This window comes from Erinaceus europaeus, chromosome 16 (genome assembly GCF_950295315.1).
Source record: "Erinaceus europaeus chromosome 16, mEriEur2.1, whole genome shotgun sequence".
In the NCBI taxonomy this organism is placed as follows: Eukaryota; Metazoa; Chordata; class Mammalia; order Eulipotyphla; family Erinaceidae; genus Erinaceus; species Erinaceus europaeus.
In genome coordinates, this window is record NC_080177.1 from 1778678 (window position 1) to 1805555 (window position 26878).

Sequence of the window (26878 nt, forward strand, 5' to 3'; positions counted from 1 at the left end):
TTTGGGCACCCTGGGGGCCAGCTCAGAGCGTTGGGATGTCACCTGCCTCACCCCAGGACACTGACAAGTTGGCAGTCTTCCTCTGGGGTCCCCTGGAAGCAAGAATTACGACCCAAACTCTCTGGGTTCTGACCTGTGGGGGGCACCTGTTCTCCCCCGGGCTCAGACTCCTCTCTTGGACCTTCTGCTCTGATGCCCCCTCCTCCTCCCCAGGCTTCACCGACACCTTCAACATGGACACCAGGAATGCCCGAATCATCCCTGGATCCAAGAACGCCTTCTTCGGCTACACGGTGCAGCAACATGACATTGGGGGCAAGAAGTGGTAAGTGAGGTCACCCACCTCCAGCCTGTCCCTCTCCAGGGCCACTCAGCCCCCTCTCCTGTTCCCAGTGCTAAAGAATTATCTCTCTCTCTCTTTTTTTTTTTTAACTTTTTTCTTTATTATATTTCTTTCTTTATTTATTTTCCCTTTTGTTGCCCTTATTATTTTTATTGTTGCTGTTTTTATTGATGTCGTCGTTGTTGGATAGGACAGAGAGAAATGGAGAGAGGAGGGGAAGACAAAGGGGGGAGAAAGACAGACACCTGCAGACCTGCTTCACCACTTGTGAAGCGACTCCCCTGCAGGTGGGGAGCCGGGGGCTCGAACTGGGAACCTTACGCGGTTATTGGGCTTTGCGCCAAGTACACTTAACCCTCTGTGCTACCACCTGACTCCCAGAATTATCTCTTTTAACTTTCTATCCATCCATCCATCCATCCATCCATCCATCCATCCATCCATCCATCCATGTCTATCTTTATTCATTCATCAACCCATCCATCTATTCTCTGCCTATCATCTATCCATCTCCTATCATCTATTTCTATCCATCTATCTTCTACCTATCTAACCTCTATCTATCTATCTATCTATCTATCTATCTATCTATCTATCTATCTATCTATCTATCTAGCCAGCCATCATCTACAGACATTAAAGTCGTTATTTTCCTTATCCTCTTTCTATTAAGGTCTAACTTAGACACAAGGAGTCTAGACTTCTTAACTGCACAACTTAATTCATGTTTACACATGTCTTAACACGTGTAGAACATACATAACATAGAAGGTTCCCAGCTTCCCAAGAGGCTCCCCTGGATGCCACCCCCCAGTGTCCCTGCAGGCAGCCATGAGTCTGATTCACACCACTATGGAGTCATTTTCATCCTGTCTTTGAAATGTCTTCATCTAAAGGAAATCCCACATCTGAGGGACTCAGCTGTGTCCTATTTCACTGAACCGTGTGTCTTTGCAGTTTAACATATGTTGAGTGCATCATAGTTCATGCTTTTTCATTGAACAAAATAGATGTCATGGAGCACATGTGGTCCTGCTCATTCTGCTACTGAAGGGTATTTGGATCGTTGAACTTTTTCTATTTCAAATAGAGATGTTACTAAAATTCTTATACCTTGGTGTGTACGTGTCTGCGTGTTGGGTGCCTACTCTGGAAGAGAATCGTTCCCTAAAGGCAGGGGTGTGTTTGGCTATAGGAGAGTCTGCCTGCCAAACATTTTGTGAAAACTCTCTCCTTGCCACAAGAGAGTTCCAGTTGTTCCACATCCTCATCACCATTTGGCTTTTTTATTTATTCTGCTGGTGCACCGTGGCCTCTTGGTGTGGGTGTGAAGAGTACTCGTCTGGGGGCTGACACTGAGTAGAGCTCTGTGATTGGCCATTCTGGTGTCTGATGGGGGCTGACACTGAGCAAAGCTCTGTGATTGGCCATTTTGGTGTCTGATGGGAAAGTCTTTTATTCCTTTTTTTAAAAAAATCTCTTTATTGGGGAATTAATGTTTTACATTCGACAGTAAATACAATAGTTTGTACATGCATAACATTCCCAGTTTCCCATATAACAATACAACCCCCACTAGGTCCTCTGTCATCCTTCTTGGACCTGTATTCTCCCCACCCACCCACCCCAGAGTCTTTTACTTTGGTGCAATATGCCAATTCCAGTTCAGGTTCTGCTTGTTTTTTCTCTTCTGATCTTGTTTTTCAACTTCTGCCTGAGAGTGACATCATCCCATATTCATCCTTCTGTTTCTGACTCATTTCACTTAACATGATTTTTTCAAGGTCCATCCAAGATAGGCTGAAAATGGTGAAGTCACCATTTTTTACAGCTGAATAGTATTCCATTGTGCATATAGACCACAACTTGCTCAGCCACTCATCTGTTGTTGGACACCTGGGTTGCTTCCAGGTTTTGGCTATTACAAATTGTGCTGCCAAGAACATATGTGTACACAGATCTTTTTGGATGGGTGTGTTGGGTTCCTTAGGATATATCCCCAGGAGAGGAATTACAGGATCATAGGGTAGGTCCATTTCTAGCCTTCTGAGAGTTCTCCAGACTGTTCTCCACAGAGGTTGGACCCATTGACATTCCCACCAGCAGTGTAGGAGGGTTCCTTTAACTCCACAACATCTCCAGCATCTGCTGCTGTTACCTTTTCTGATGTATGACATTCTCACAGGAGTGAAGTGATATCTCATTGTTGTCTTTATTTGCATTTCTCTGACAATCAGAGACTTGGAGCATTTCTTCATGTATTTCTTGTTGGGTGCATAGATGTTAATAATTGTTAAGTCCTCTTGATTGACTGATCCACTGAGCATTAAGTAGTGTCCATCCCCATCTTTTTAAATTTTATTTATTTTAAAGTCTATCATGTCAGATATGAGAATATCTGTTCCTGTCCTTTTTTGTGGGCCATTGGCTTGTATGAGAGTTTTCCATCCTTTCACTTTGAGTCTGTGTTTGTCTTGTTGAGTTAGGTGGGTTTCCTGTAGACAGCATATTTTTGGGTTGTGTTTTCTGATCCATCTTCCTACTCTGTGCCTTTTAATAGGTGAATTCAGGCCATTGACATTTATTGATATCAAAGATTTGTAGAGTTTTAGAGTGTTCTGATATATGTCCTATTTATGGTGGTCTGACTGTTTATAGAAGACCTTTCAGAACTTCTTTCAGGGCAGGCTTGATGGTAGTTGATTCCTTCAACTGTTGCTTGAGAAGGTTTTTATGCCTCCATCTAGTCTGAATGACAGCCTAGCAGGATACAGTATTCTTGATTGAAAGCTTTTCTCAATGAGCATTCAATAGATATCTTGCCATTATTTTCTGGCCTGTAGTGTTTGTGTGGAGAAGTCTGCTGCTAATCTTATGGGTTTTCCTCTGTAGGTGACTCTTTGTTTTTCTCTTGAGGCCTTCAGGATCCTTTCTTTATCCTTACTCCTTTCCATTTTAAATATGATGTGTCTTGGTGTCTTTAAGTCTGGGTTAATTCTGTTTGGGACAATCTGGGCTTCTTGAACCTTTATGTCTTTTATGTTGTCTAGACTAGAGAAGTTCTCAGCTATTATGTCTTGAAGAATGCTTTCTTCCCCTTCCTCTTTTTCTTCCTCTGGTAAGCCATTAATGCATATATTATTTCTTTTGAAGTCATCCTATAGGTCTTCATTGTTGTTTTCAGTATCTCTTAATCTCTTTTTGAGATTTCTTTACTTATTTTTTAGTTGTCTCTAATTCATCCTCGATCTTGCTCATTCTGTCTTCAGCCTCATTTATTCTATTCCCTCTCCCCTCTACTGTTTTCTGGATTTCGTCTATTTTGTTACCCTGTTCTGATACTGTTTTAGCTTGTTCAGCTAGTTGTGTTCTTAGCTCAGCTCTTTCAGCTTTCAGCTCTCTAATAATCTTGAAATAATTAGTGTTTTCTTCCAGAGTCTCATTTGTTGTTTCTTCATTTCTGCCGACAATTCTTTCAAACTCTTCACTCACTCTTGTGATTATTTCCTTAACTAGTGTTTGGATGTTGACCTCATTAATTTGTGCTTCAACCTTTGGGGGCTTTTAAGTGGACTCTAGTCTTGGTTCATTTCTCCAATATTTCTTCTTGTTGGTTTAACCATTTTATATATTATGTTGTGAGTTCCCTCTCTCAGTAATTTTCAAATTACTGATCACTATTGCCTGGATTGACTTGTGTCTAAGTAAGGTAATTAAAGGGTTCACCGTTGTGGAAGTTAACAGTTTTTTCAATAGTATTTTAATCCCTGATTTGGAGCTCAGTGGCTTAAAAGCCTCATTTGTTCTTTTTCTTCCCTGTAGGCTATGGGAGGCTGAGGGCTTTTAAACTATAAGTAGGCTTCTTAGCTCAGTCACTGACTCCTGACCAAGAGATAAATCAGGGTGGGGCAGAGATAATCCAGTGGTTATGCAGAGAGACTTTCACAGCCCCACTGCTAGGCCACTGAGGTACAGATCTTCTCCTGTGTTTCCTGGTTAGTTCTCTGTCTCCTGGTGTCAGCACAGGGCCTCCCTGCCACTGCTCCAGATTCTGAGGGTAGTAGCAATGGAGACTCACAGTTGCACTTGGTGAGTCTCAGGGGAGTCCTCTCCTCCCTTCAGCTGTTCCCTTGTTGGTGAAACAGACTGGAGGTGGTGTCTCAACTGGTAAAGTGCCAGACTGTCACCAACCACTTATAATCTCTCCCTAGGCTCCTCTCTGTCCACGAGCCACACATTTTTGCACTCACCGGTGATTTGGTGGGCTCCTGGAGTCGTTCTATTCCTGTCTTGTTGCAGGCCCAGGTGGTCTCCTTTGGTATTCCTAGTTGACCTGGGAGAGGAGAGGAGAGAAACACAGCTGCTGCTGCTCTGTAGCCCCACCTCCAGAAGTCCCCTTTTACACCTTTTTAAACTGTCTAGAGTGAGCGTCCTTTCTTACTGATTTACTGAGCTTTACAAATCCTCTCTGTCAGAGACACAAATCACTTTTTTTGTTGTTGCTCTCTCAGCTCTGGTGATCTCTCACTGGTGTCTTTTTTATGAACAGAAGTTCTTAGCTTCAGTAGTCTAACTGGTCATTTTTTATGGTTAGTGGTTTCAGCATGTCCAGTTTAAAAAATCTTTGTCTCTACTGAAGTCCTGAAGATGTTCGCTTCTGTTTTCTTCTAGAACTTGGATGCGTTTCCTTTCTCATTTCAGCCAGTGATTCATCCCCAGTTGCTTTCTGTGTGTGGAGTGAGATAAAAGTCAAAGTTATCGTTGTTTTCCACATGGAAATCCAACTGAGCTGGCACACTTTGCTGAGACTCTTCACACATTCAACACTGGGTGTGGGTTTATTTAGAACTCAGATTCTATTCCTTTTGTCTATTTATCTAAATGTGAACCAAGAAGAAGCTGTCTAGGTCACTGTAATTTTAAACTCAGTCTTGAAGTCAAAGAGTGTGTGTTCTCCATATGCTGGGTGCTTTACATCTGCTTATGAATTTTATAATAGACTTTTAAAAATTAATTAATTTTAATGAGAGGGCTATGACGGGTGGGGGGCTGACAGACAGACCTGAGCTCTTAGCTCTGGCTCATGGTGTTAAGGAATTCTATGAACAGCCGAGATGACTGAAGCTGAGATGGGTGAAGGAAGAAAGGAGCCTTTTATTTACATGCAGGCCAGGAGCTCAGATCTTTCTGATAACTCTGGCCCCCAACAAAGGGATGGTACAGGCTTCTATAGGGGCTGCAGGCTTGAGAGCAAAAGTGTCATCACAGAAGCAGAGGCTGAAGGCTAAGGGTTGGGACTGGGACCCACTGCTCAGAGTCTGGCTGCCTTAGTTACTGTTATCTTTCCTGCAGAGCTGTGTCTGGGAAAGTTTAGCCTCAATATAAGATACACCACTGGGGGGGGGGTTACCTTTTAGGAGGGCAGAAGCTGCCCGGGGGTTACAGAAGCTGTTACAGAAGCTGCTGTCTCAGTAAAGGTTCAGCCTGACCTTCACTGTCTCTACTTGTTATCACCTGCTCACCTAGTGAAAGGCAGGCTGCATTAACCACCTGCACCATTTCAGACTTTCTACACATTCTTAACCCTTTATTATATTTCAGTCTTTCTGTCCTGTATTGAGGCCTCCTTACAATGCATCACAATCTGATTATAAGCACATATTATAAGCATATCCAGCAGCTAACATCTGGAGATCACCATTCAGTGGTGATGCTGTGGATTGAACCTGGGACCTCAGAGCTTCAGGCAGGAGGGTCTTTTGCAGAACCCCTGTGCTGTCTCCCTGCCCCAGAGTCAACTTTTCTATTTCTCCCAGTCACGGTTGCTGAAATTTCTATTGGGCTTGCATATACTATACAGTTAAATCTTGGGAAAACTGAAATAATTTTCTTATGTATTTTATTTAGTTGTTGTTTCTTTTCTTTGCCTCCAGAGTTATCACTGGGGCTCAGTGCCAGCACTATGAATCCACTGCTCCTAGCAGCCTTTTATTTTCATCTTATTGGATAGGACAGAGAGACATTGGGAAGGGAGGGGGAAATACACAGGGAGAGAAACAGAGACACTTGCAGGCCTGCTTCACTGCTTGTGAAGCGATCCCCGCCCCACAGGTGGGGAGCAAGCGGCTCAAATCAGTATCCTTGCTTGGGTCCTTGTGCTTAGTACTATGTGCGCTTAACCTGGTGCACCACTGCCCACTCCCCTATATATTTGTTTATTAGGTATAGACAGAAATTGAGAGGGAAGAGAGAGAGGGAGATAGAGAGAGATTGAGAGAGGGAGAGAGCGCCACAGCACCGCTTTGCCGCTGGTAAAGCTGTCCTGTCCTGCAGGTGGGGATCAGGGGACTTGGACCCAAGTCCTTGCACACTGCAGTATGTGAGCTCTACCAGGAGCACCACCACCAGGCCCGAGAAGGGAGATCTGCATGGTAGTAAGTTCTGATCCACAACACGGTCACTTATTCAGCTCTAAAAAAAAAAATTCTCAGTGATGCTTTAAATTTTTCAATCTGATTTTTTGTCTCTTTCATTATATTAATTCCAAAAGTGTCTGGTATTTTATGGCAATGAAAATGGAATATTCTCCTTTTATTTCTGATCCTTCTGTGCTGGCATAGAGAAATGTAACTGCTACTAGTATATTTATTCAACATCCAGCAACTTTACTAAACTCATTTTTTTTCTAACAGTTTTTGTTTTTTTTTAGGTAAATCCTTTTGGATTCCCTACGTGTATATAGTCAGACCCTCTGAAATAATCACAGTAATGTTTTTTTTTCTTTTACAGATTTATAACACTCACTTCTTTGTCATAATTGAATGAACTTACTCACAAGCAAGGTTAAATCGAAGTTGTAATAATGGGCGCACTTCTGTAGTTCCCTCAGTAGATGGAACGTTTTCAATACCTCATAACTAAATAAGTGGTCTGGGAGGTGGTGCAGTGGATAAAACACTGGACTTTTAAGCATGAGGTCCTGAGTTCAACTCCTGGCAGTGCATGTACCAGAGTGATATCTGAATGTTTGATTCTTTTCTCTATTCTCCAATCATTTCTCATGAATAAATAAAATCTTTTTAAAAAAACCTAAATAAGATGCTTTTTAAAAATCTATTCACTTTTTTCTTTTGCATTTTCTTTGTGATCAATAGTGGGTTACAGATTGTAAGATGGCAGGATCCCACACCCACGTCAGCTGTAGCTTGCTCACCTGTTTATTGCATGTGCCTCAGATTAAGGAAGTTTTGTTTCCCATACCCAGATTTTTTTTCCCACCAGGGTTATCTCAGGGCCTTGGTGTCTGCACTATGAATCCACTGCTCCTGGAGGCCATTTTCTCCATTTTGTTGCCCTTATTGTTGTTGTTATAGCTGTTGTTGTTGTTGGATAGGACAGAGAAATCAAGAGAGGAGGGGAAGACAGAGGAATCGAGAAAGATAGACACCTGCAGACCTGCTTCACCACTTGTGAAGCAACACCTTTGCAGGTGGGGAGCTGGGGGCTCAAACCGGGATCCTTGTGCCAGTCCTTGTGCTTCGCACCATGTGCAGTTAACCCATTGCACTACTGCCCAGCCCCTCATACCCAGATTTTTAAGATGTGTGTGTGTGTGAGAGAGAGAAAGAGAATAGTGTTGTGTTTTATCAGATGCTTTTTCTGCACAGGTCAAGATGTTGAGTTGTCTTTACTCTGTTAAACTTGTTCATTATACTTAGCAGTTGATTTTTTTTTTTTTTTTAGTATTAAACAAAATTTTCATTCCTTGATCACTATATAGTCTTATATATGTGAGTAGATGTTAGATTTGTTACTATATTCTCAGAAATTCTGTTCTATGTGTCTGAGTGGATTCCTCAGCTACGCACATGGAATATTCTGAGTTGTAGATACACTTTTTTTTTCTTGTCTTATTTTTTTTTTTCCACCAGGGTGATTGGTGGGGTTCCAGGCTTGCATCATGAATCCACCACTCCCAGTGGCTTTTTTTTTTTTTGTTTTGTTGTTGTTCCTTTTTATTTCTTTTTTTGATGCAGACAGAAAGACATGCGGGGCGAGAGAAAAAAGAAAAACACCTGCAGCACTGCTCTGTCACTAATAAAACTTAACGCCCTGCGGGTGGGAACCAGGGATTTGAACCTGGGCCTTCACTTACAGTAACGTGTGTGCTCTACTGGGTACACTACCACCAGGCTCCCTTTAGTCAAGTAAAAAGAAAACAGATGTATTGTGGTTGTTCTGAAGCTCTTTCTTGCTAACCAACTCCAGTACCGAGAGTATCTCTGACTCTCCTGCTAGTGACTGTCTCGTCTTGTGGTTATGAGACCTTTTACTGAACCCTTACTATGTGCACCTAACCAGGTGTGCTTCTGCCTGGTCCCCTTTTACTGAATTCTTTACCGATGCAGTCACTTTTTAAATGTTTTGGTTGGCATTATCACTATTACATTGTAGAGGCTATATATCACCATGGTGACCCCTCCCTTTTTAACTTTTATTGAAGGGTTAAAGCTTTACAGTGCAGGTACTGTTTGTTACACGCAGATAATTGCATTCTGCATCTGCCCCCACATTCTCTCCCACCTTTCCGTAGCTGCCCCCTTCCCCACAAGCCCCTAGCTTTGGTGCAATCACTATGCCCAGTTCATGTTTCATTTGCCTTCTTCCTCCCTGTTCCTGATTATTTGGGCTCACTTGTAAGTGAGATCATTTGGTATTCATCTTTGTCTTTTTGGCTTATCTCAAATAACATGACATCTTCCAGTTTCATCCAAGAAGATGCTGAGAAGACGACTTCATTGTTTTTTAAAAAATATTTATTTATGGGGAGTCGGGCGGTAGCGCAGCGGGTTAAGCGCAGGTGGCGCAAAGCGCAAGGACCGGCATAAGGATCCCGGTTCGAGCCCCTGACTCCCCACCTGCAGGGGAGTCGTTTCACAAGCAGTGAAGTAGGTCTGCAGGTGTCTGTCTTTCTCTCCTCTCTGTCTTCCCCTCCTCTCCATCTTCCCCGCCTCTCTCCATTTCTCTCTGTCCTATCCAACAATGACTACAACAATAAAACAACAAGGGCAGCAAAAGGGAATACATATTTAGAAAAAAGATAATTATTTATTATTTCCTCTTGTTGCCCTTGTTGTTTTATTGTTGTATTTATTATTGTTGTTGTTATTGATGTCGTTGTTGTTGGATAGGACAGAGAGAAGTGGGGAGAGAAGAGGAAGACAAAGAGGGGGAGAGAAAGACAGACACCTGCAGACCTGCTTCACCGCCTGTGAAGTGACTCCCCTGCAGGTGGGGAGCCGGGGGCTCGAACCGGGATCCTTCCGCCGATCCTTGTGCTTTACTTAACCCACTGCGCTACCGCCCAACTCCCAACTTCATTGTTTTTAACAGCTGAATAGTATTCCATCATGTATATAGACCACAGTATTTTTAGTCACTCATCTGTTGTTGGACATTTGGATTGCTTCCGAGTTTTGGTGATTACAGATTGTGCTGCTGTAAACACCGTACATATAGATCTCTTCTAATAGGTGTTTCCTTGGGATAAACCCCCTTCTTTCTTCTTCTCTTTCTTCCTTTCTTTCTCTCTCTCTCTCTTTCTTTCTCTCTCTCTCTTTCTTTCTTTCTTTCTTTCTTTCTTTCTTTCTTTCTTTCTTTCTCTCTTTCACAGTGAGCCAACAAGGGATTTTCTATTTTATCTTTTCATTGAGACAGCTCTTGGTTCCATTGATCTTTGATGGTCTTTTTGATGATTTCATTTAGTTCTGCTCTGATTTTTATTATCTCACTCCTTCTGTCAGGTATTGGGTCTGTTGTTGCTCTTCCTGGTGCTCTCAAAAGAGCTCACTCAGAAACACAGAATCTGAACCTCTCTCAAGTGGCCCAGATGTGAGAGGCTAAGAACCTCTCTGCTCCGCATGGTCTGAAGACTTGCAGATTAAGTGGAATCAGCCTTTTCAAGAGAGAAAACTCTGTCTGGACCAGAGTTTGTCGATTGGGCATCTGCTCATGGATTTTCCCAGCCTCTGCAAACTCTCAGCAGTGTCGGGGAGATGTGGTCTCACTCCCAAGTAGCTCACAGGCCAGTGAGGAGACCATCCCCACCACGCCTGGGGAGCCTAAGAAGCCCTGCAGGGCAGACGTGACCTGGTGTTCATTATGGTCCTCCTTGGGAGGTCACTTTCCCTGGAGCCTGCAAATGCCTCCCCTATCCAGACTCCTTGTGGGAGTCACTTGGGCCCTGGGTCCAGCCCTGCTGTGAGGCCCTACTCTGAGTCTTGCTCAGAACAGAATGCAGCCAGAGTGTGGAGCAGAGACCCCTGAGTCAGGGCCCTGGGGGGGGGGGCAGGACAGGAGCACAGAATGTGACACCCAGCGGGCAGGAGGCGGGCTAGGATAAGCATGCAGGTCTGCTAAGAATTCAAAATTGCACTCTGACTGGGCTGGAGAGATACCTCGCCGCACAGGGCATGTGCCTCTCCATGTGCACAGCCCAGGCTGAGTCCCGGCGCCATAGAGAAGTGCTATTCCCCCAGAGGAAGCTCCGACTCTGTGTGAGAGAGCAGCTGGGAGTGGTGATATGACTGGCACGAGCCCTGACTCCACAGTAAATAAATCAGTCTGCATTGATGTATTTCATGTGAGTTAGACAGAAAGAGTTTTTATAGGGAGAGACAGAAAAACTCTCCAGCACATGTGCAAGTCCTGTGCGCCGTCCACTGACCTATCTTCCCACATGCTCCCCGGATCCCCGCTTCTACTCCCCCGAGGGTGCATCCCAGCAGGCTCACTCAGACATCGGGCCCAGTGTCCTAGAGGACAAGGACAGAGCCCCTCCTCTAAGGAAGCATGCGGATGGGCTTTAGTGCGGATGCCAGAACTCCCAGCGCCCGTACTTGTGGGTCAGACAGGAAGTGGGAGTGGGGGCCCCGGCTCCCCCACAAGACTGGTAGAGTCGTAAGTCCACCAACGGGGACCCCAGAGCTGCCCCCCAGCTCAGCCTTGGAGTGGGCTTCCACCACAGGTGCCGAAACGGTCTGTGCTCCCTCACTGACTGTGCCTTTTTCCACACGGGGGTGGGGGGGGGGGCAGATGTCCCAGCAGCAGGGAGGGGACACACAGCTGAGGGCCAGATGCCGCCAGATGCTGCTGTTTCTTGTTTACCACACAGCCATGTTTTTACTTGTTATTTTGTCAATGTAGCGTCAGTGGTGCTCAAACCCAGAACCTTATGTGTGGCAGTGGGCAGGCTCTGCTGAGCTCTCCCTCTGTTAGTTCCCTTTTAAAAAACGATTTGGACCCCGGTGGTGGTGTACTGGTTAAGTGGACATATTTCCAGGTGCAAGGACCCCGGTTCAAGCCCCCAGCTGAGGGAGGAAGCTTCACCAGCGGTGAAGAAAGTCTACAGGTCTCTCTTTCTCTCTCTCTTTCTCACTCTTTCCATTTTATTGGACAGGAAAGAGAAAAATTGAAAGGGGAGACAGAGAGAGAGAAAGAAAGAGAAACACCTGCAGACCTGCCTCACCCACTGTGAAGTGTCCCCTCTGCGGGTGGGGAGCGGGACCTCGAACCGGGATCTTCCCAAGTCCTGTGCTTAGTACTATGTGCGCCACATACAGCCCCCTTCTCTTTCTCACACTCTCTCAATCTTCCTCTGTCCTATCAAATAAAATAGAGAGGGGAAAAATGAGTGCCAGGAGCAGCAGATTCGCAGGGCCCATGCCAAGCCCCAATGATAACTCTGGTAGCAATAATAATGATGACAATAATAATAATGATGATGATGATGACAAAAATAATATTGATAACAATAATAATAATGATGATGGTGACAATAAGGCTAAAGGAATGGAGGCAGTGAGCTAGTTCGCCTCGGAGGCATCTGCTTTGCCACATGAGTGACGCAGGTTCAAGCCCCCAGTCTACTATCGGCAGCACCGTGCTCTGGTGTTGTGATGATCTCTCTCTCTCTCTCTCTCTCGTTCACTTTCTCTCCTCTCCCCCATCTGAAAAAGTCAGTCCAGACAATAGCAAAAATAACTAAGATTAAAAAAACATTGTTCATGTTGTTGCCAGCAGGGTCATCGCTGGGGCTCACTGCAAACACGTCAAATCCACCTCTCCTGGGGGCCAGTTTTCCCTTTTTTTTTTTTGTTTCTTTCTTTGTAATTTTTATTAGATAGAACAGACAGAAATTAAGAGAAGGTGGGGAGCTAGTGAGGAGAGACAGACCCCTGCAGCCCTGCTCCACCAATCACGAGGCTTCCCCCCTGCAGGTGGGGAGTGGGGGCTGGAACCCCAGCCCTTGCACTTGGTGATATGTCTGCTTAACAAGGTGCATCACCCCCCACTATTTTTATTATTATTATTGTTGGATGAGAGAGAGGAAGAGTGAACCAGAACAGAGTGGCACTGACAGGCACTGTGCCAGGGATTGAACCTGGTACTTTCTGCTCCCCGGCCCTGGAGTCACCAGTCCATTTTCTGAGCCCTCCACCCTCTTCCTCTCCTCAGCTCCTGGGGCCCTGGTCTGCCTGGCTGGCTTCCACCTGCCCACCTACATCTTGAAGAGTTTCCCACACACCTGGCCACCCCCCAGGAGTCTGTACCCCTGTGGCCAAGCCTCATGCTTTTGCAAGCAGGGGAGCCCACGTGCACCCAGTACACAGAGAAGCTATGAGGCTGCTGGGCTTTCAGACAGATGATGTTCCAGAACCTTCTTAAGGATTTGCCCAGGGAGTCCTTGAGCCTTTGGTCTTCTGGGGCAAGATGTACGCTGGTCTTTCAGCTGTTCCCAAGGGCATGGGATGTTCTATGTCCTGCTCACCAGGGCATGTAGGGGACAGGGGCCTGGCAGCACCCCAGGTGTACAAACAGAGAGCCCCTGGGTCACAGGAATGCCCAGGGGACAGTGCAGACATGTGAGGGCCTTGTCAGGGAAGCAGGCTGGTCCCCATTTTACAGACTAGTAGAGAGCCAGGCAGAGCTGGCATCTCAGGGGGCATGCCAGGGTGAAGCAGCCTGGACAGAGGGGATGAGGCAACTCCAGGTCCAGGTGGGGGGTCCTGCCGTCCCAGAAAGCCACAGGGCCATGGGGTACAGGCCCAAGAACCAGCAGGCTCACAGCACTGTGTGAGAACTGCAGCTGAATCAGTGGGCCAGATGGGGGTGCCCACAGAACCCCGATTCCAGGGGACCCGTGCTATGGGTGGGCTCCGTAGCCCAGTGAACCTGGTGGCTGAGGATGGAGGGAGGGCTCCCACCTGCAGGGGGCTGTGGGTGAAGGGTGGTCTGGAGGGAGGGGACAGCATGGGTGAAAGGGCAAGCAAGGAGGGGCCAGGCTGCACTTGGAGAGGGGACAACACCCCGGGGCCAGGGGCTGGAGATCAGTGGAACTGCAGACCTAAGGCCCCAGGTTCAATCCCTGGCATGGTATGTACCAGAGTGATGCTCTGGTTCTCTCTCTCTCTCTCTCTCTCTCTCTCTCTCTCTCTCTCTCTCCCAATAAATAAATAAATAAATAGATGGTTTTTTTTTTTTAAGTTTGTAAAAGAAACAAAAAGATGGCTCTAAGAAGGTTCTTACATGTTGGGTACAGATTAAGAGAGCTGGTCTGCAGGCAATGGGGGGGCCATAAGGGGCCTTAGAGCAGGAACGAAAGTCACAGGGCTGAGCGGTCCAGGTGACGATCTGGCTGCTGTGTGAGGCATGGAGTTGACAAGGGAGCTGAGCTAGGGGGTGTGTAGCAGGAAGGTTCCAGAAGTTTAAGCTAGTTTTAGGTGCAAGGGGCCTAGCTTCTTTTTCTAGCATTTGCCCTTCTTCCATAGCCAGTCCACAGCGTCAGGTTGAGCCTGATGTCAAGTTTCGAGACCTCCTTTGAATCTGGAGAGGTGGCAGTCATTGACTATGTGGGTCATAGTCTGTCTGGAGCCGCAGGGGCAGCTCGGGTCGTCTCTGGCTCCCCAGCGATGGAACCTAGCTGATAAGCACACACAGCCCATTTCATTCATTCATTCATTCATTCATTCATTCATTCATTCATTCATTCATTCATTCATTCTTGAGTCCTGAGGACTCAGCCATGAATGAAGCTTCCAAGCCCTTACTCAAGTTTCTTGGGGTGGGGGTGGAGCAGCAGGAAGGACCGTGTCAGAGAAGTTTTGAGGACAAAGGCCCCCGGGCCCCATCTTTTGGGCCTGGTGACAGGCCAGCCACCTCCTCCCCGCTCATCAGGGGCCCTGGAGAAATGCCCTGACCTCTCTGACTGGGGGTGGGGGGCTGAGTGGCTCCCCATACTGCAGCCACCTGTCCCCCAGCAACCCACCCTGGACCCAAGGAGTCTGGGGCCTGACTCAGCCGGTCACAGGCTCAGTCACAGCAGGTGAGGCCAGGAACAGAAAGAGGAGAAACAGATCAGACAATGGAGGGGAGGGGGCAGTCCCAGCCACCCACCCGCCTCAGGCACCCACAGGAGAGAGAGCTGGCTGCAGAGGGCTGGGTGCGGGGTAGAGGGCTGGGTGCCCGCAGGAGAAGCCTGGGGCCACGACAGCCAACCTCAAAGCAGCAGGAGCTCAGCCAAGGGGAGCCACCCCGAGAATGAGGGCTGTGGGGCGGGCTCCAAATAGTCTGCAGACGTTTCCAAGTCCCTGCATTGCGGCCAGGTGTTACTCTTAACACAAGTCAGTCAGAGCTCTGGAGCTTGAGCAGTAAGCCTGGGAGGGCTCAGGTAGGCCCCACCCCACCCCTCTCTCTCTCCCTCTCTCTCTCACACACACACTCACACACACTCACACACACACTCACACACACACTCACTCACACACACACACTCACACACACTCACACTCACACACACACACTCACACATACACTCACACACACACTCACACACACACTCACACACTTACACACACACACTCACACACACACACACACACTCACACACACTCACTCACACACACACACTCACTCACACTCACACTCACACACACACTCACACACACACACACACTCACACACACACTCACTCACACACACACACTCACTCACACACTCACACTCACACACACACTCACACACACACTCACACACACACACTCACACACTCACACACACACACACTCACACACTCACACACTCACACACACACTCACACACACACTCACACACACTCACACACACACACACTCACACACACACACACTCACACACTCACACACTCACTCACACACACACACACACACACTCACACACACACTCACTCACACACACACACTCATACACACTCACACACTCACACACACACACACACACACTCACACACTCACACACTCACACACACACTCACACACACACTCACACACTCACTCACACACACACACACACACTCACACACACACACACTCACACACTCACTCACACACACACACACACTCACACACACACTCACTCACACACACACACACTCACACACACACTCACACACACACACACTCACACACTCACACACACACACACACACACACACTCACACACTCACACACACTCACACACACACACACCAGGCCCCTGGAAGGCCTCAGTGCTGAGTTGTGGGGCAGGGGGCCAAGCCCCACAGACTGCTCCCCGCAGTGGAAACATTGAAGGGAAGTCTGGTTACTGACTCCAAGAACAAAACTGTATTTCATCTGTGCACCTCAGGGAAGCAGGGAGAGATCTGCCAGCTCAGCTTCTTCTCAGGGCCCGGGGGCAAGTCCGCCCCACACCCATCCCGCTCCAGTGCTGCTCCCTCAGTGGCCCCACGTCCTTCTGTCCCACTGAGGAGCGGGTAGCCACTCTGGTGGGCCTTCCTGGGGGAGTCTAGGGCACAGCAGAGTGGGGGAGGAAGAGCCCCCAACCGTGGGGAGATGTGGAGGGGCACCTTCATGATGACAGCAACAGACCCCCCCAAAAAAAAACAAAAACAAACACCACAGCATGCCCTCAGCAAGGAGACGCTGAAATTGAAGCATTCCCACAGAGGTAGACAGCATAATGGTTATGTAAAGAGACTCTCATGCCTGAGGCTTCAAAGTCCCAGGTTCAATTGTCCACACCAATATAAGCCAGAATTGAGCAGTGCTCTGGTAGAAAGAAAGAAAGAAAGAAAGAAAGAAAGAAAGAAAGAAAGAAAAGAAAAGAGTGGGAGTAGATAGTATTAGCAAATGGTTATGCAAACAGACTGTCAAGCCTGAGGCTCCGTTAAGTCCCAGGTTCAATCCCCTGCACCACCATAAGCCAGAGCTGAGCAGTGCTCTGGTAAAAAAAAAAAAAAAAAAAAGTCCAGAAGTGGATAGGGGCCAGGTGGTGGCGCACCTGGTTCCGTGCACACATCACAGCGCACAAGGACCCAGGTTCAAGCTCCTGGTCCCCACCTGCAGGGGGAAGCTTCACAAGTGGTGAAACAGGGCTGCAGGTGTCTCTCTGTCTACCTCCCTCTCTATCTCCCCCACCCTTTTAATTTCTGTCTGTCCTTATCCAATGAGAAATAAATAAAGAGGGGCCGGGTGGTGGCATACCTGGTTGAGTGCACACATTACAGTGCGTAAGGACCTGGGTTCAAGCCCCATCCCCACCGGCAGGGGGAAAGTTTTGTGAGTGGTGAAGCATGGCTGCAGGTGTCTCTGTCTATCTCTCTCTCTCTTTATCACCCTCTTCCCTCTCAATTTCTGGCTGTCTCTATGCAGTAAATAAATAAACGATAAGGGGCTGGGTGGTAGTGCAGTGGGTTAAGCGCACATGGTGTGAAGCGCAAGGACCAGTGTAAGGATTCCAGTTTGAGCCCCCGGCTCCCCACCTGCTCGGGGGTGGGAGTCGCTTCCCAGGTGGTGAAGCAGGTCTGCAGGTGTCTGTCTTTCTCTCTTCCTCTCTGTCTTCCCCTCCTCTCTCCATTTCTCTCTGTCCTGTCCAACAACAACAACATCAATAACAACAATAATAACTACAACAGCAATAAAACAAGGGCACAATAAAAGGGAACAATAAAAAGCAAATAAAAATGAAGATAATAATTAAAAAAAAAAGAAATAAAGATATTAAAAAAAAGAATTCAAACTGAGAGAGAATGGCCCATAGGAGACACAGAACCCCCACCTGCCCCCTCCCCCAGGTTCCAGATGGTTCTGGAAGGCTGGGTGTGACCGAATTTAATCTCACAGGTGTCAAAGCAGGACCTGTGTTCTATGGGGTCTGGGAACAAAGAGGGGCAGCCTTCCTGTCCCCCCAGGTAGCTTGGGGTGACCTCCCGGCCTAGGGTGGGTGAGTGGGGGTGGTGGCCTGCTCGGACCTCACGGCTGGCCCTGTGACAGCAGCTCCTCTGTGGGGCCAAGGACCTTGTCCCTGAAAAGGCACTTCTAGAAGAGAAGGGCAGCTTTCCAGTGAGGGGGGCTGTATTGAATAACTGAGAGAAAAAAGGGAGGGGGAGTTTAAGGAAGGATGCGCCCAGCAGAGGATTCTGCACCCACCCAGCGTGAAACTCCCTTCCTTGGGCTCTGTCCTTCAGCCCTCGCCCTGCCCCCGCCCCCACCCCTACTGAGAGAATCAAGGGGGTGGGGGAGGCCCCTGGCCAGCGGTGTGGCTTGGTGAGTCCGGCCTCTCTGTGGTGTGGCTTCATTTCCAAATGGGACCATGGCCCAGTCCCGGCTGTGGGGAGGATGGATGAATTACTGTCCCAGCACAATTCCCGATGGGTAATAAGGGGCCCCAGACACTCAGCTTCTCAGGAAGCATTTTAAAGGGACAAGCCCATGACCCCATGTGTCTATTTCTCTTCCTTCCCTCCTCCTCCTCCTCCTCCTCCTCCTCCTCCTCCTCCTCCTCTTTTGCAGAACCATTATGCTGTCTTCCCAACCCCTTCTTTTATATGTCATCAAAAACATATACAATATCTTTTGGTTGTTTTCATCAAAATGCCTTTATTACCCGGTTAACTATGTGTAGTTTTTCTCATTTATGATTTGTATTGTTTACATTGTGAAATAAATACTTAGGACTTCTCTCCCTCTCCCTCTCCCTCTCTCCCTCTCCCTCCCTCTCCCTCTCTCCCTCTCCCCCTCCCCCTCTCCCTCCCTCTCTCCCTCTCCCTCTCTCCCTCCCCCTCTCCCTCTCTCTCTCTCCCTCTCTCCCTCTCCCTCTCTCCCTCTCCCTCTTTCCCTCTCCCTCTCCCCCTCCCCCTCCCCCTCTCTCCGTCTCCTCCTCCCCCTCTCCCCCTCTCCCCCTCTCCCTCTCTCCCCCTCTCCCCCTCCCCCTCTCCCCCTCTCCCCCTCCCCCCTCCCCCCTCTTCCCCTCTCCCCTCCCCCTCTCCCCCCAGGGCCTAGCTGCAGTTTTGTTCCTGCAGGATTCCACCTGTCCCAGTGGTGTCTTTATTCTCCTTTATGCAGACAGAGAGGGAGAGACAGAGTCTCCACACACATCTCCTCAGCCGGGGACTGAGACCTGCATCCCTCCTTGCACGTGGTACACAGCCTCTGATTTCTTTTTTTCTTTTTAAGGTGCATCTGTTCATTTTGACGATGGAAGGAGAGAGGCCAGAGCCCTCTCAGCTCTAGCCTAGGCAGTGCGGGGGACTGAACCTGGGCCCTCAGCGAGGGAAGCCGCAGCCTCTGGCCGCCCCTGGGAGGTCTGGAGCCACCGCCTTGCTGCCCTCCCTGTCACAGCTGGACCTTGTGGCCAGGCAGTTAGCTCAGCAGGTGGAGGGCAGGACTTGCCTGTACAAGGTTCTGGCTGCAGGTGCTGGGGTAGTGCTCAGGCTCCTCTCACTCCTGTGACTCTCTCTCTCTCTCCTTCTCTCTCTCTCTCTCTCCCTCTCCCTCCCCCTCTCTCCCTCTCCCTCCCCCTCTCTCCCTTTCCCTCCCCTTCTCTCTCTCCCTCTCCCTCCCCCTCTCTTTCTTCCTTTCCCTCCCCTCTCTCTCCCTCTTCCTCCCCCCTCACTCTCCCCCTCTCTCTCCCTCTCCCTCTCCCTCCCCCCTCCTTCTCCCTCTCCCTCCTCCCCTCCCTCTCTCTCTCTCCCTCTCCCTTTCTCTCTTCCTCTCCCTCTCTCTCTTCCTCTCCCTCTCCCCCTCTCTCTCCCTCTCTCTCTGCCTTTCCCCCCCTTCGTGGAATAAACATATGAAGAGAGTATTGGATCAGCAGCCTTAAGAAATTCAAGGATGCACGATTTTGTTTTGTTTTCTTTTTTATTTTGAGAGATTTCTCAGGAGCCAGGACTAGGCAAGGAGCGAAGCAAAAGCTGACTCTGGAACAGAGAGGTAGCACAGCTGTAACCTGATGGACTTGCCTGCTGGAAGTCCTGGGTTCGACCCCCGGCAGTGCCTGTCACCAGAGCTGAGCAGTGGCCTGGTGACAAGCCCCGCAGTCCCTCTCTGGTCTGCTCGCAGCACAGCTTTGAAGCTGGGAGGCTGATGGGTCTGCGCTGGGCAGGGTGAGCTGGAGAGAGACGGTCTGTTCAGGGACCCCCAGTCCAGGGCTCTTCCCAACTTGAGTGGCCTGTCCTTTAGCTCTGGGGAGTGACAGGCAGTGCCCAGTCAGGAGACAAGGCTGCCAGTCCCTGAGCCAGCTGGGTTTGTCCTGGGGTGGGGGGGCCCTACTTCCTCACCCAAGCCTGCCCCCAGCACCCCTCCTCCGGGCCTGTGGTCCACTTCTCTCCTGATTCTCCTTCCCTGAAATCAGATAGGGGCATGGGTGGGGGTGGGGGGCACATAGAGGGGAGACTCTCTCCCTTCCTCTCTCTCTCCCTCCCTCCCTCTCCATGGAAACTGTAATCTCCCTGGCCAGTGCGGGCATGGTTAATGCCTTCAAGATGCCATGCCAGTTGCTGAGCATAGCAGACCAGGCATGGGGGCAGGGCAGAGGGACGCCTGGCAGGGGTGGGGATGCAGAGTGGGGTGGGGCGCACCTGGGCAGGCCGGAGGGGCTGGGGGTCACCACAGTTCAGACACCTGGCAGACTGGGCCCAGGGCCTGGGAGGGTTCCCCTCTCCGTCCCCATCCCCCCCACCCCCCGAACACGTGCAGGCATACCAAACATCCTGGCATCTTTGGTGGTTGGTTCATTTTACATGTCCCATTGGCTGAGTCACAGGGCACTGGGCTGTCTGGTCAAACCCACTCTGGGTCTGCTGCGGGAGTGGGGGGAGGGGTTAAGATTTCAGCCAGCTGGCTGAGCCAGGAGATAGCTCACCTGGTAGGGTGCATGCCCTGCTGTGTGGGAGGCCCCACATTCAAACCTGGCGCCACATGGAAACACCATGGATGGTGGCGTGGGCCTGTTGGGTCCCCCTTCTCTCTCCCTCCCCCCCGAAATGTAGTGAGTGGGGACCTGGGCCCTGCTTCTGTCCCTCTAGCATGGCTTTAAAAATTAATTCAGGCATCAGGACCCAGAGCGAGGAGAGAAAAAAGAAAGACACTCAGAAGTAGTAATAGGTGCAGGTGTGACTTAGAAAGGGAAGGAAGGGACCAGGTGGTGGCGCACCTGGCCAAGTGCACATGTCACAGTGAGCAAGGACCCAGGCCCAAGCCCCCTGTCCCCATCTGAGGGGGAAGCTTCACAAGTGGTGAAGCAGGGCTGCAGGTGTCTTCTTGTTGGGCTCTATCTGCCCCACTTCCTCCCAATTTCTGGCTGTCTCCATCAAATACATTTTTGATAATATTTTTTTTTTTTAAAAAGGAAGGGAAGGCAGGGCTGTTAAAATGGGAATCTATTGGGGTTGGGCTGTAGCATAACAGGTTAAGCGCACATGACGCCAAGTGCTAGGACCAGCGTAAGGATCCCGGTTCAAGCCCCCAGCTCCCCACCTGCAGGGGAGTCGCTTCACAGGTGGTGAAGCAGGTCTGCAGGTGTCTGTCTTTCTCTCCCCCTCTCTGTCTTCCCCTCCTCTCTCCATTTCTCTCTGTCCTATCCAGCAACAACAACATCAATAACAACAATAATAATAGCCACAGCAATAATAAAAACAAGGGCAACAAAAAAGAAAATAAATAAATATTAAAATAAATAAATAAAATTTAAAAAATTTAAAAATGGGAATATACATATAAATAGGTAGATAGACAGATATAGATAGATAGTTATAGAAATAATGTCAGCCCATGTTTGTGACCTTGGGCGAACCACCGAAGTTTCCACTGGAGGGAGAGGTGATGGGAACGGTACAGAATTATACTCCTGTTATCTTACAATTTTGAATTTCGTTTTTTATTTTGTTTATTTATCAGTGAGAAGGATAGAAAGAGACAGAGAAAGAACCAGACATCACTCTGGTGGCACATATGCTGCCGGGGATCAACCTTAAGACCTCATGCTTAGAGTCTAATGCTTTATCTACTGTGCCACCTCCCGGACCACTTTTATAATCTTGTGAATCAATAGTAACTCACCTGAAAAAAAGAAATAAAAGGAGGCGGGCGGTAGCGCAGCGGGTTAAGCGCACGTGGCGCAAAGCACAACGACCGGAATAAGGATCCCGGTTCGAGCCCCCGGCTCCCCACCTGCAGGGGAGTCGCTTCACAGGCGGTGAAGCAGGTCTGCCGGTGTCTGTCTTTCTCTCCCCCTCTCTGTCTTCCCCTCCTCTCTCCATTTCTCTCTGTCCTATCCAACAATGACGACATCAATAACAACAACAATAACTACAATAAAAACAACAAGGGCAACAAAAGGGATTAAATAAATGTATTTTTAAAAAGAAGTAAAAGCAAGTAATTAATTCAGGGGCCAGGCAGTGGTGCACCCAGTTGCGCGCACATGTTACCGTGTCCAAGGACCCAGCTTCGAGCCCCCGGCTCCCCAGCTGCAGGGGAAGCTTCCCAAGCAGAGAAGCAGGTCTGCAGGTGTCTCTCTGCCTCTCTCCTCTGTCTCTTCCTTTCCTCTCAATTTCTCTCTGTCCTATCCAGTGAAATAGAAAGGAAAAAACTGGGAGGGGGGATGGCCTACGTGAGCAGTGAATTTATGGTGCCTGCACTGAGACCTAGCAATGACACTGATGGCAAAAATTATAATAATAATAATTGGAAAATTGATTTTCAAACATGATTAAAGAGAGAAGCAGGGCATCACTGAGCATATGCAGTGCTGGAGACGGAACTCAGGTTCTCGAATACCTGTAAGGCAGGCTCTCTCCCACCGTGCCAGCTCCCAGGCCACAGGCAACGTGTATGTACGTGTGTGTGTGTGTGTGTGTTTAGACATGATCTACCCTCTTCACGAGTTGCCAGCACCCGGCTGAGCTAGACTTCTTGCACCAACCCTTGCTTTTTGATGAACTGTCCTTTGGAGCAGAGAGCTCGGAACCTTCCTCTTGATGACCCCGGAGGTTAGAGCTGCAGTGCTCTCTCTCTCTCAAATAAGTAAATGAATCTTGAAAATTTAATAAGTTAAGACAGATGCAAATAGGAATCCTTTTTAAAGACTTCAAGTGAAGACCCATGGGCTCTGCCGCCACCCCCCCCCCCCCAAGCCTTCACTTGTCTGCCCACTCTGGAGCCTCGAGCCAGCTCTGGGGGGATACACAGGTGGTGGGCTCTAGAAGTGAGTGAATGATCCAAAGGAGAAAGAAATATGGGCTGGGAGGCTACCGAGAGCCCTCGACGCAGCCACCCCTCCGTCGGGGCTGGCCCAGGACCTCCTGTGTTCTCATGTCTCAGTCTGCAGGCCAGGTTCCAGAAACATCTGGAGCGGAGGCCTCCCAGCTGCTGTTCCCATGAGTGGGGCCAGAGCAGCCAGAGACCAGAGGGGCTCCCACACCCCCCACCCACACACACACATACACTTGCCAGGAGCCTCTGGCCCAGACGCAGAGCCAGCCATTCCTCTCTGCTAGAGGCTGTGTCCCTGCCACAGCGTGCTGGGCCACGCCTGGGGACTTTACGGACAATGCTAACCAGCTAGAATGATTTCCATTATAAATGCCTGGACACTCCAGTGAACATCCCCAGTAAGAAGTGGCCATCGCTTGTCTATCTGAAAAGGCTCATGGCATGTGGGGTTCAGGTAGAGTTTGATCCAGGAGGGCTCAGTGCTGCTAGAGGTATAACTCCTTCTCCTGATGCTTCTCTAGGCCTTCCTGGTCTCAGTCCTCAATGCTGAAGGTCTTCAGCCACACAACTTAGGACCCGCAGGACTCAGAGAAAAGGGACCATATATAAAGTGTCTAAATGGATGAGGATAGTCAAGGGACAGAACTGTCCTGGCCTCAGGACTGTGCTTGGTCCCTGTAGCAGGGGTGGAGCCCAGCACCCTGAGGCCCCAAACGAAAGTGGAGAGGGGGAAGTGGGTGCCAGGGGGCAGACAGGGCCCTGCTCAGAGGCACAGGTAGGGAGGGCTTTCTGGTGGCAGTGACCCCTGCTGGGCTAGCACCACCGGAGAGAGAGAGACTCTGGAACACATGGCTGAGCGGGAACGCAGTGCAATTTTTTATTGATCAGAGAAAAATGCCTTTATACCTTCTGAAGCAGAAGTGGCAGGGCGGAAGAGGAAATGGCTAGGCGAGTGGGTGGAGAGAAGAAAAAGTGTGAAGACAGCAAGCTCCCATCTAACCAGTGGGGATGAAACCAATGCCCTGCAGGCAGGGCGGGTCTCAGGCAAAGCAGTGATTATGTAAATGGACCACAGCATCAAGCAATGCAGGGGAACCTGGCCTGATGACCAACACGGAGAGAAACAGAAGGGGTCTTTAGAAGCAGAATTAGCCAAAGGAGAAATGATGACCGGCAGACCCCATCTCCCCCTCCCCCTGCAGTGGCCCTTCTCCCAGCTGGGGACCCACAGCCGGTGAGGCATGCCATGTCTGGTCCTGCGTCTGGGCAAAGGCCAAGAGAGAGGTGCCCAGTCACGCACATAACGGGGGACAGGGGCTCTCAGACCCGGTGCAGTTTGGCCCGGCCCTGAGGGGCCCCATTCTGCCTCTGACACGGGGACACTGAGTCATAAATCAGGTCAAAGAAACTGGGGATGGGACAGACGGGGTGGCCCTGTTTCTCTGAGCAGGTGAAGTCTTGCTTGAGGCAGATTTGGGTCCCAGAGACTTGGCGGGTGTTCTCCAGGAGGGTGAGGTGTCCCTGATGCTTCTCACGGAGCCCCGGGGAGGGAGGGGCAGAGTACAAAATGCTGCCCCATCTCACCACCACGAGGGTTCTGGAACATTCAGTGATGCCCCAAGTCCCACCTGTGTGGCGCTGTGACAGTACCGAGAGGCCCCTAGGCCCTGGAACCTCACCCTGTTACCTCTCGCCTGTGGGTGGTGGCCATGTCAGCCTTGGGGTCCAGAGTCCCATCTCACGACTTGATGGAGGTGTGAGGAGTCAACCATGTCACGCATAGGCCGGAGTGTTTGCCAGAAGCTCCCAGGAGCAGCTTCTTAGGAAGAAACTCCACAGTTTCTGGACCCTGAGTCTTCCCGGGGCAGTAGCTCTCTAGAAAATACTCACTGGGGGCCGAGGGGCACACCTGGCTAAGTGCACATAGTACAAAGCTCAAGAACCACTGCAAGGAATGGGGTTCGAGCCCCCAGCTTCTCACCTGCGGCGGGGGGGAGGGGGGAGAGAACACTTCACAAGCAGTGAAGCAGGTCTGCAGGTGTCTCTCTGTCTGTCTCTCACCCTCTCTACCTCCCCCTCTCATCTCAGTTTCTCTTTGTCCTAGCCAATAAAATGGGAAAATGACCATCAGGTGCAGTGGATTCATAGTACTAGCATCTGAGCCCCGGTGATAACCTTGGAGGCAAAAAAAAAAAAGATAAGAGAGAGGAAGGAAGGAGGGAAGGAAGGGAGGAAGGGAGGGAGGGAGGGAGGGAGGAAGAAAAAAAGAAAGGAAGAAAGAAAGAAAGAAAAAAAAAAGGCCTGGCGGTGGCACACCTGGTTGAGCGCACACATGACAGTGTGCAAGGACCCAGGTTTGAAGCCCCGGTCCCCGCCTGCAGGGGGAAAGCTTCACGAGTGGTGAAGCAGGGCTGCAGGTGTCTCTCTGTCTCTCTATCTCCCCCTCCATTCTCTATTTCTGACTGTCTCTATCCAATAAGTAAATAAAGATAATTTTTTTGAAAAAAAGAAAGAAAGAAAGAAAGAAAGAAAGAAAGAAAGAAAGAAAGAAAGAAAGAAAGAGAGAGAGAGAGGGAAAGGAAATACAGAGGCAGAGCTGTTCCCGGCGGGGCGCCCTCCTGGACACAGTTCTGGATCAGATTCATGTTTCTGACCCCTTTCTGTCTTGGGGGCTGTTGGAGGGGACACAGGGGCTGGGGCTGGAAAAAGCCAGACTAACCTGAGTGCACAGTCATTCCCAGAACCAGGCAGCCTCAACATGGCCTGTCTAGACAGACACGCTTTATGGGCCCAGTGCACCCCTGCAGGGCACAGACAGACCTGCTTCATGAGCGGCTGTGCCCAGCTGGCGGCGGGCGGCGTGGGGAGGGGGTCAGCTCCACTTTCAGACTCCTGACTCCCCCCCCAGAGCTTTGTTCATGCAGGTGGGGGGCCCGGGGCAGGGGGACACAGGAGCACTCTGCCACAGGGGTACCTGATAGAGTGCACACGTTAGCACTGAAAGGACCCGGGTTCAAGCCTCCAACCCCCACCTGCAAGGAGGAAGCTTCAAGATTAGTGGAGCAGGGCTATAGGTGTCTCTCTGTGCATGTTGCTCTCTCTGTCTCCCCCTTTCCAATTGATTTCTCTCTGTCTTTATCCAATGAATAAAATAAAACACGAGAGGTATTTAATCACAGCTCCACAGAGGGCGTGCGGGCCACCCCTGGGTGCTCGCCAGTCCTCGCTGGCTGTCTCTCCTCACTCTTGGGGACAGCAGGGCTACACCAGGGTCTGACCACAAGGCCATCACATCCGGTGAGGAGTGAGTTCCCACACGGTGACAGCAGGTGGCAGCCGGGTGCTCAGAGCTCAGGGATGAGGCTGCCACCAGTCACCACGCAAAACCTGCCCACCTGTTGGGACCTAGTCCACCTGCTACAGCAAAGGCCTTATCACACATGTGGCCCTGGGTTCCAGCCCCTGAACCACAAGGGAGCACCATGCACAACACCCAGGGAGCCCCATGGAGCCCCACCAAGATCCCAAAGCCTCCACCTCCACCACCACCTCGTCCCTGCTTTACTTCCCCAGAGTCCTTTGCTTTGGTGCAAATATGCCAAACCAGTTCAAGTTTTTTGTTTTTTTCCCTTTTCAGTTCAGCAAGGCTATGGGGTCTTTCCTCTCTCAGCACCAGGCACAGCACCCAGGGAGCCCATGGAGGGTGGGCAGGGCTGTGGGGTCTCTCCTCTCTCAGCACCAGGCACAGCACCCAGGGAGCCCATGGAGGGTGGGCAGGGCTGTGGGGTCTCTCCTCTCTCAGCACCCTGCACAGCACCCAGGGAGCCCATGGAGGGTGGGCAGGGCTGTAGGGGTCTCTCCTCTCTCAGCACCCTGCACAGCACCCAGGGAGCCCATGGAGGGTGGGCAGGGCTGTGGGGTCTCTCCTCTCTCAGCACCAGGCACAGCACCCAGGGAGCCCATGGAG

General features: G+C 49.9%; 1 protein-coding gene across 1 annotated transcript in view; it reads left to right on the forward strand.

Annotated features, from left to right (window-relative positions):
• Positions 1–26878, forward strand: part of ITGA11 (integrin subunit alpha 11) — an 81326-nt gene that overhangs the window by 11238 nt on the left and 43210 nt on the right. Inside the window, exon 2 of the mRNA XM_060175701.1 lies at positions 214–325. Within this exon, the coding sequence (XP_060031684.1) occupies positions 214–325 (112 nt within the window). The remainder of the gene's footprint in view (positions 1–213; positions 326–26878) is intronic.